At 44.0% G+C, this 9,178-nt stretch overlaps 2 protein-coding genes across 7 annotated transcripts in view; one reads left to right on the forward strand and one right to left on the reverse strand.

Annotated features, from left to right (window-relative positions):
• The window catches only part of LOC109539337 (collagen alpha-1(I) chain), a 26,316-nt gene extending 21,228 nt beyond the window's left edge, over window positions 1-5,088 (forward strand). The window contains exons 10-21 of one of the 2 annotated variants that reach the window (XM_048669762.1): window positions 826-1,038; window positions 1,100-1,219; window positions 1,373-1,492; window positions 1,594-1,665; window positions 1,724-1,774; window positions 1,832-2,584; window positions 2,646-2,699; window positions 2,750-3,067; window positions 3,145-3,388; window positions 3,446-3,680; window positions 3,890-4,280; window positions 4,352-5,088. In XM_048669762.1, the coding sequence (XP_048525719.1) occupies window positions 826-1,038; window positions 1,100-1,219; window positions 1,373-1,492; window positions 1,594-1,665; window positions 1,724-1,774; window positions 1,832-2,584; window positions 2,646-2,699; window positions 2,750-3,067; window positions 3,145-3,388; window positions 3,446-3,680; window positions 3,890-4,280; window positions 4,352-4,824 (3,044 nt within the window). In that variant the 3' untranslated portion in view covers window positions 4,825-5,088. The remainder of the gene's footprint in view (window positions 1-825; window positions 1,039-1,099; window positions 1,220-1,372; window positions 1,493-1,593; window positions 1,666-1,723; window positions 1,775-1,831; window positions 2,585-2,645; window positions 2,700-2,749; window positions 3,068-3,144; window positions 3,389-3,445; window positions 3,681-3,889; window positions 4,281-4,351) is intronic. The other variant, XM_048669764.1, reaches the window with a different exon arrangement.
• Window positions 5,089-5,843: 755 nt separating this feature from the next.
• Window positions 5,844-9,178, reverse strand: part of LOC109539368 (coiled-coil domain-containing protein 102A) — a 9,648-nt gene continuing 6,313 nt past the window's right edge. Inside the window, exons 2-11 of one of the 5 annotated variants that reach the window (XM_019907068.2) lie at window positions 8,583-8,706; window positions 8,390-8,526; window positions 8,122-8,334; window positions 7,879-8,064; window positions 7,657-7,821; window positions 7,374-7,599; window positions 7,104-7,313; window positions 6,778-7,052; window positions 6,334-6,391; window positions 5,844-6,178 (exon numbers count right to left, since the gene is read on the reverse strand). In XM_019907068.2, the coding sequence (XP_019762627.2) occupies window positions 6,170-6,178; window positions 6,334-6,391; window positions 6,778-7,052; window positions 7,104-7,313; window positions 7,374-7,599; window positions 7,657-7,821; window positions 7,879-8,064; window positions 8,122-8,334; window positions 8,390-8,526; window positions 8,583-8,699 (1,596 nt within the window). In that variant the 5' untranslated portion in view covers window positions 8,700-8,706 and the 3' untranslated portion in view covers window positions 5,844-6,169. The other 4 variants (XR_007282296.1, XM_019907067.2, XM_019907066.2 and 1 more) reach the window with 4 other exon arrangements.

A 9,178-nucleotide genomic window follows, 5' to 3' on the forward strand; every position in this document is an offset into this window, starting at 1 on the left:
AGATCTATGAAACACATGAACGCCGGTTTGTTGAATTCAATAGCTTTTTCGGCTATTTGACGGAGTATGAATATGGCATCTATAGTGGATCTATTGTGTCTGAAACCTTGCTGATCCTCACATATTCCCGTGCTGGTCACTTCTTCTGCCAATATTTTTGTCAACAGCTTCGAAACTGTGCTGACAAGGGTGATTCCTCTATAGTTTTGGGTCTGTTTTGTCTCCTTTTTTGAAGATTGGGATTGTTATGCTGTCCTTCCATTCTGAAGGTACTTTTTGTAGATATAATATTTTATTGTAAAAATCTTTTAATTCATCTCCTCCATACTTGATCATTTCGTTCGTTATCTCGTCTATACCAGGTGATTTTCTGTTTTTTAGAGCGGTTGCCGTTTGCTTGATTTTCTCTATCGGTATCTGCCAAGTTGGTGGTGTTTCTTCAGTTGTGGGTGTCTCCTTGGTCTCCGTGTTTTCCTCTTTATTACGGTAGAGTTGTTCAAAGTGTTTTTCCCAGTATTCAGTAGTGATCTTTGAAATTTGGATATATTCGTTAACTGGTCTTTTTCTATTCCTTGGCATATTCCAGATTCTTTTCTGTCTTTCATATAGGTCGTTTTGAGTTTACTGGTTGTTTCGTTCTGTTTATTTATATATGGTGACTCTTATTTTTGCCATTACGAGATTGTGATTAGTAACAGCATTTGCAGAACTTAAAGCTCCTACGTCCAGCACTTGGGAGGGGTGAATGTTTCTGTTTTTTATTATATAATCTATTATGGACTTTTGTCTTCGTGTGTGCGTTTCATAGTTAACATTTCCACACAGGTTATGGACCAGGCACTGGAGGAGCTCCCGGTTCACCGGGTCTGTACCAAACAGTTCCAGAATATGGCACGGGGCCGGCAGAATTGCAGAAACCCGGATCGGAACTAGGCGCGGCCACTCATCCAGGACATCCTAGCGTTTATATACCTGGACAAGCACCTGCCGGAGTTAGCCCTGGATCGTACGCACCAGGACCATCCAGCGTCCAACCAGGTAATTAAAAAATATGCCCAAAAACTCCAGTTGAAATGACCTGCAACTCAATCTGGCTCAGGTTATGGACCAGGCCCTGGGGAGTTGCAAAAACCCGGAACCACAGGAGGGGCGGGCTATACTCCTGGTCAGACTGGTCCAACCACTGGTTATTACCCTGGATATCCAGGTTTGCCAGCAGGTAGGACATTAATACGGGAAATTTTCTATTCGTGCGGAAATGTAGCTGTTCAAAGTCCAGTCATAAGAGATTTAAAAAACACTCCAATCAGGAGAGGAATATTCCGCAAAGTTCCTACTTAAACTTAAGGACTAATACACGTGATAATTTCAGGATTCACGCCAGGTGTATCGGGATACCCTTCAAGTTATGCACCTGGACAAATACCTACTGGGCCCGGCGCTGGAATTTACCCAGGAGCGCCAGGAGGAGGGTATCCAGGCTCACCAGCAGGTAAGAGAATGAGTACTTGAATCAACAGCAAACAGAGCTAGTCAATAGAGAGGACCAAGGGCTCCTTGTAAACATTTTTCGAAAGTACACTCGATTTGTAGGCGCTGGAAGTACGGGAGGAACAGGGGCCATTCAACCAGGTGCCAGTACTATAGGCGGTTCCAGTGAAGCAGGTAGAACTAAATTAAAAAGTTTGCTTACAGCGCGCTAAATTACGTTTTGCTCAATCAGGAAGAGCATTAGGCGGAAGTCATTTTTCTAACGCCCAATGGGTTCCACCAGGTAAAGGAAACGACGTTTTAATAAAAAATACTTCTATGGGCTCTGGTATTGTCGTAGGAACTGAAGCTGCTGGCCCCCCAGGAACTACACCAGGCCAATATGGACCAGGAGTTTCAACTCATCCAGGACAGCCTCCAATCGTAGGTCCCTCAGGACTTGCAGGTCAAGGTGTCGGCCCCGGTGGACAAGGCTATGCACCTGGAGGACCCGGAGGACCAGGATACGGACCTGGGAGTCAAGGATACGGACCCGGGAGTCAAGGTTACAGACCCGGGAGTCAAGGATACGGACCCGGGAGTCAAGGATACGGACCCGGGAGTCAAGGATACGGACCTGGGGGTCAAGGCTATGCACCCGGAGGACAAAGTTTTGCACCTGGCGGTCAAGGCTCTGGACCTGGTGTTCAAGGAGCAGGCTCTGGCAGTCAACTGTATGGACCGGGCGCACAAGGAGGTCAAACTTATGCACCAGGCGGTCAAGGTTATGCTCCAGGAGGTCAATCACATGCACCGGGAGGTCAAGGTTATACTCCAGGAGGTCAATCTTATGCACCGGGAGGTCCAGGTGTAGCACCTGGAGGTCAAGGTTATGCACCTGGAGGTCCAATTTATGGACCTAGCGGTCAAGGGTATGTACCTGGAGGACAGAGCGCTGCACCAGGAGGTCAGAGCGTTGGACCTGGCGGTCCTGGTTATGGACCTGGGGCATATCCAGGTGGCCCTTATCCGCCAGCAGGTGGTTACACACCAGGCTCTACAGGAACCACTGGGGGAGTGGTTCCTCCGGGACAATATGTCCAAGGAGGAGCAGGTGATAATTACCATTAAATTCATGAATAAAACATATTGTTCTACCCAATGGATTGTTGCAGGGGGTGGATTAGCAGGCGGAGCAGGTGCGGGAGGCCAATGGGGACAAACCGGAGGTGGTTTAATAACGTTCAACGTAAACACCCTTTGACTGTTGTGTTTGCAGCAATTGACGACGCCGACTCCCAAGTGCAAACATCAGTGAAACAAACCAACAACGAAACGATTGCGAATGCTCAAGCGCATGGAAAGTTCCAAGGCGGAACCTCGCAGTCCCAAGTATCGGGAACCTATTCAGGATCGGGGTCGTTCAGTGCGTCTGCTGGATCAGACGATGGTAAGCGGGGAGCTTTGACTCAAGTGGCTGGAGGAAAAGATGGAGCGCAAAGTAGTGCACAAGGAAGAGGGGGAGCCGGGCAGTCTCAAGCGCAGGTTACTCTTGATTCTGGATCAGGTGATACTTTATCCACAGCCCAAACGTCTGGTAAGATGATAATAATAATAATAATAATGTATATTTCTTCATCATCAGGGTACTAATACTACTACGGTTGATGACAGGTATACAACATGGGACGCAAACTCAAGTAAGAGCAAGCGAAAAAGGAGGACTAGCGGACGCTCAAGCGAATGGCCCTGGCCCGACGTCTTCCCAAGCTCAGATCGGGTTTACTCCACATGACGAGCTGGAAAGTGACAACCAAACAACACCGTTTAGAGGAGGAGGCACAGCAGCCGCCCAAAGTGGCACATTGTCCGGGATGACGCAGACGCAGATCCAAGGAAAATTCCGATACGGAATCAGGTATTTATGTTCCTCTGTTGCCCAGTAAATAACCCATTTGGTGTGAACCACATGCAGATATCAAGGAGCGGCTCAAGCTGGATCGGGATCAGTAGCAATAAGGAACCTGACTGAACCAACAGGATATTTCAAGCCGATCAACTTCACAGCTAACAAAATCAGTCACAATAAACAGTCACAGAGCCAGCAATCGTCAATTGCCGTCCCATCAAAACCGCCACCAACATCAGTTGGAAAGAAACTGGATGTGCCTTTATCTGAAACCCTGACTGGCGCAGAATCGAGTCGAGAGGTAAATATATGAAAGTTCTAAATAAACGGCTAAAGGTCCCAGCTAGCACTTAACGTGAAAACGACGTGGTCAAAGTCACCAATTTTCTCACGTTATATTGACGTCTGCAATTGTCACAATAGCACGTGATAATCACGAGATAATTTCCGCGCGTTAGCTGGGACAGATACTAAATTATCTCAAGAAAAGAAAAACAAAATCAAATGTAGAAACTGTTCGAAATCCAGGTTCAGAAGGTGGACCCGGTTTCCCAAGAAGATCCAGTCGTTGTGTCTGCCCCGACGGAAACTCCAGCAGAATACGAAGAGCCGGATTATGCAGATGAAGAGTACCCTGATGAGGCCTCCCATGAACAAAACACCGAGTATCCGCAACCGCTGAGCTCGCCGTCGAGAAGAAATTTAGAACCGCCTGAAACTCGTCAATCCGCAGTACCGATCCAGAAAACTCACACCCCAAGAGTAGTGAGCCAAAGCTCAGACAGTCAGAAACAACACATTGTCTTGGACCCCTTGGAGGATCTGGATGCCACAGTGCATCAAAGCAAGGGCAGTTTTCCGGAAGATGGGATGGTATTGCAAGCGGGACAAGTTATTCCAGGTTTGTTGATTGATAACGAACTTGAATAAGTGGTTGTTTTGCAAACCAATGACATTGATTTTTATTTGCAGGTTCACCAGGATACCAAATCCCCGCAGGATTCCGGGGAAGGGTCAAAGCCATAGCGAACGGGCCCAACACTTATGCAATAGGCAGAAACGCTCAAGCTCAAAGCGTCACTTTATCGCCAGGAAGCGGCAGAGTAATCTACAGCAAATCCAGAACACCCAACCCGGTATACGGTGTGGTCACTAGAACTACATACAAAAACGGAAACTACGGCTCGGGGTACGCATATCAACCCATATACCAACCGGTAGGATACAGGGTGAAAAGTGGAAAAGTGCTGCCGAACTTTGTGTCGGTAAGCAAGTCCGAAGCAGGCTCCACCAACCCGAATACCGGGAAAAAGTCACCGGATATTTACTATACGCAAAGCAGTTCATGCGGGATGTTTACGAATTCGTGCGTGTATGCCAATGGAAAGAAAACGTGTTTTCCTGTACGGAAAACCAACCCGGACGGAAGTCCGATGAGCTGTTGATGTTCTCGGAAAGTTTGTGCGAACAATAAATCTGGACAATCGATGAACCTGGGGCCAGTAGATCTTACTACTTAAAATATAGTGGTTTGAATATAAATTCTATTAAATTTGCAATTTACTCTCGGGGTTAGGCGATGTCTCCCAATCCCAACTGCACGAGACACGCACATTACGAGTATAACTGTATTATTAACTTAGAATAATAACGCAAAATGTATTGTTGTAAAATACAGACAATTCGACCTGTTGGTGCAAGTCACTCAATCAACTAATTTTATTTCATTGAAAATCAGACCTGAAAAAGGGAAGAAAACATCAACATTTACGGGTTGATGCCTAGATCTGCAAGGTGAGGTGGATCTCCACTTTCGCATATCATTTCAACGCAAAGTTTCAAGTTTCCAAGTGTAGTGCGTGCTTTTGAATCCTCCCTTAAATATGGATAGGCAATAGAGGATGGGGCGCCAGTTTGCGGAAAGCAGGTAAGGAGGATTATTAATCTATAAACCCTTAACTTGAACTGAGTTTGGTTTCGCGAGAAACAATTAAAGTTGTATTCACTTCTCTAATTCTATTTTAGAATTCGTTTATGTTAGGCCTGGGTAACACTGTGTTGAGTTGCGCTTTTGAGTTGTTGCCGCTCTCTGAGTTAACGAGTTTTAACTAATTGGCTAAAAAGTTATAACTCATGGCCGATGACGGAATTTCAACACCTAACAAAAAAGCTATCAACATATTGCTTTTGCGCATACGATTGCTTGAAACTCTTTGGTTAAAACGGGAAAATCCGGAAATTTTGATGAAACTTAACAAAACTTTTCAGAGTTTTCCAAATATTGATTATATCCTTTAGATTTCTGTGACCGTTTTTTGAGGAAACCAAAATTTTGTCGAAGTAAAAAACAACACATAATAAACACGTGTTTATTATGGTGCGTCCTGACCTGACGAGCCGAGTTAGAGCCGCGGTAAATTGCTTCAAACCGACTAGATAAAGGCAAAAATCAAACAACACAAAAAACCTTTTAAGTTTCAATCGTTACACTCTGTAATTAAAATGACAAACTGAAAAAAAAACACACTGGTCACTGATACAAATTAAATATAAATAGGCAACATATAAAAATATATTATATCTTAAACTAAATAAATTACATATATCAATTAGATGTTAGTTTCCATGTTAAAAAAATAGCTTTCCTAAAAATGACTTGGGTAACTTAAAAAAAATGAAGAAAAAAGAACAAAAAAACATATTTACAAAAATGCACTTAGGTCGTCCTCAACATCGCTGCTGGATTGAGCGAGAACAGTTCCTCTATGAGAAAATGTGGTAGAATTGTGATTACGCAATCTAGAAAAACAAGGTTCGTCAATCCACCAACAGCATTTAGCAAACTTTATCGTTAAAAAATTGTTTTAGTCACATGCACAGAGTTAAACAAATCTCGTGAAGATTTTCATGCGTCTAAAATTAGAAGCGCATTTACTGGTGCCTCGATTACTTACGCAGTCGTTTTCGTCATCAAAAATCGCCATTTCCTCGCCACCATCCTCCTTCTCCATACTACAGAGCAAAGCGATAGGAACAGAGATAATAGATTTTATAAATTGCCATATAAACCTTCATTAGTAAAAGTAAGGCCTTAGTCACGAAAGACTTGCCGACTCTACAGGTGTTTGCAGTAAACTTGCAAATTTACAGAACAATATGAGACTCGCATTTTTCCCAACTTGCCTAAACCAAATAAGCTGAACGTTTTATCTAATATAACAAATACTGAATCAACCTTTTATCGAAAATAGCAAATGATTTGCAGTTATCCATCCATATAAACAAACTTTTAGAAGCTTTTGCTTCAAAATGAATGCGAAAGTGGAAGCCTTGAATTAAATTACACTGTCACCGTGCATAAAAGCACCTAAACCTCCTCCATAAATAATCGTACTAACCTTGTATGTAGATGCTGCAGCTGGACCTGGAAGTTGTCCACTTGCTCCTGGAGCTCATCGTTTGCTCGCTGCAGTTTTCTTGAATGATTCTGCGTGGTGTCCAGTTCGTCTTCCAGCACAGCCAGATCCTTCTTCAAATCCTCCACCCGAATTCTGAGTTTCTTCACCTCCGCTTCGTACTGTTCAGCTCTTCGAGCCGCATGAGCCAGTTCGGTCATTTTGTCTTGCAGCATTTTTTTCAGCTTAGTTTGGGCATGTTTCAGCTCGGAGATTTCCTATAAAATATCATCAGACTTTGCACCACTTGTCTCTCTTGGTTAACCTACTTTGTTTTTATCACTAATGTCTTGTTGGAGTTGCCGAATTTCTATATCGGAGGAACTCAACGTTCTGCTGCCTTTTCTTTCCAGCCTTTCCTGCATGTCGCGCAGCTCGTTTCTTAGCTTTTTATTGTCTCGCTCCAAGCTCAACTTTTCCGTTTCTAATCGCTCTCTTTTGCCCCACTCAGATGCGTTTTCTGCTTGAAGTCGCTCAAGCTGTAATATGACAAAACACCAAAATAAATCGAGGACAAAAAGGGCACCGAAGCAACTCACCTCGGCTCTTAGATCGTTGAGTTTCTTGTCCATCCCTTCACGGCTGCTGGATTCTTCCAGCAAATCTGACTTGATGATCAGGATTTCCTTTTCATGATCATCCTGCAAGCAAAGCAGCTGCCTCATGACTTCTTGCTTCGCTTCCCTGAGCTCGTCACATTTCTCTTTTTCTTCATGCAACTCCGCTGATATCCGGTCAAGGATTCTATGCAACGAGTCTTTTTCCCTGCGAAAAGTTAAATTGCCCGTAACATGAAGCAATTAGATGTAGACAGACACTCACTCTCTTTCAATGGTTATCGTTTTGGAGGCCTCCTCCAATTTCAACTGGAGCATTGAAATTTGCTGCAAGGCATTCTCCTCATCCATGATGGCCAAGGATTTTGCGCCCAAGTCACAAAGCTTCTTAGGAACTGCCCCTCTTAGACTTTCGACTTCGTCGTCCAATCTTGAAATGTTTTCTCTATTAATTGGCACGATATCATTAAAAATGGGAGTGACTGACCTTAAATTACTATCACTAGTTCTGCCGTTAATTTCTGCCTCTAAAGGTCCAGTGCTGTCGCACTCCGGATTGCTCTGGCTGGAAGAAACTCCATTCTGGCGCTCTCGGTCAATTAATAAATCTCTGGATGGAGAGGTGATTCCCTTTAGCTCTTTGCACGGGGCCTCTTTAACTGGAGACCCGTTGCTAAAGCGAAGTCAAATTATTAAGTTTAATGAGTGGATGGTGTTTTAGTTAACGCACCTAAAGGCAAAGTCTTTCAAGGGATCCTCACCGAGAGCTTCAAATATCTGACTATCAAACTGGCCCGCATGCTTCAACAGCAAAAGATGAATTTTTTCAATCTCCCGCTTCAACTGATCGTTTTGGGCTTCGACCTCATCTTTATCGCGCTTGTGGCCAGACGCCTCTTTGACGGAAGTTTCCAATTTGGTTCGCAGCTGCTTACATTCTTCTCTAATTCATAAGATAAAACAGCCACTATTGAAGCCAGAGGTAATTCACTAGTTACCGAGCTTTGTTACGTTCGTTTCGCACTTTTGACCACTTTTCTCTCCAGTTGGCCGTGCAATCCGACCACCATCGCATGGTTTTCTCCATTTGGGCCGCTCTGCCTTTGGCTTCTTCTAACTCTCGTTGCCGCAACGCCTGTAAGACTTGCTCAGTTAAAGAGTGGAACTATTTGCAAGAAATATAACACAGACCTCATTAGCTTCCCACTCTGAAACATCCCCGATCCTCGAAGACACAGAGGCCGTATCGTGACTGTCGCGAGGATGTTTTCGTGAAGAAGTGCCACCACCTGTGGTGTTTTGAGCCATAGTGGGTCTGAAACAACTTTCGTTTAGGTGGCCCTTGAACTAATGTTGATGGTCACACATGTAAGAACGGAACGATGTAATGGCAGAAGTGTGCAGAAATTGATTATTTTCTTTGAAATTTTCTCAACTCCGCCTGCATGCCGCTCAAGGGCGGATCCAGGGGGGGTTACTCGAAAAAAGCAGCGTCATGTTCAAGTGGATTTTGCAACTCGCAAATCTTAAACTTGAATTCAAGCCTTTTTTGAGAAAACTGCCAACATTTTCCCATCCATGTTTCACTTTCTAAAAAGGTCATTCATTTCTGTCTAGAATGATGTACAAATGAGCGTTCTTGCTCATTTTGTCTCCGAGAAATGAGCAAAAATGAGACGTAAAACATGGAATTTTGGCATAATCTTGCACCTAAGTGTGTGATATTCAAATTTCGCTTTCTGGGTCAAAACTACTCGAATTTCCTCACTCACGTTGTTACGACTGAA

Source organism: Dendroctonus ponderosae, unplaced genomic scaffold, assembly GCF_020466585.1.
Source record: "Dendroctonus ponderosae isolate FM_Combo_2020 unplaced genomic scaffold, Dpon_F_20191213v2 Dpon_F_20191213_9, whole genome shotgun sequence".
Lineage (NCBI taxonomy): Eukaryota > Metazoa > Arthropoda > Insecta > Coleoptera > Curculionidae > Dendroctonus > Dendroctonus ponderosae.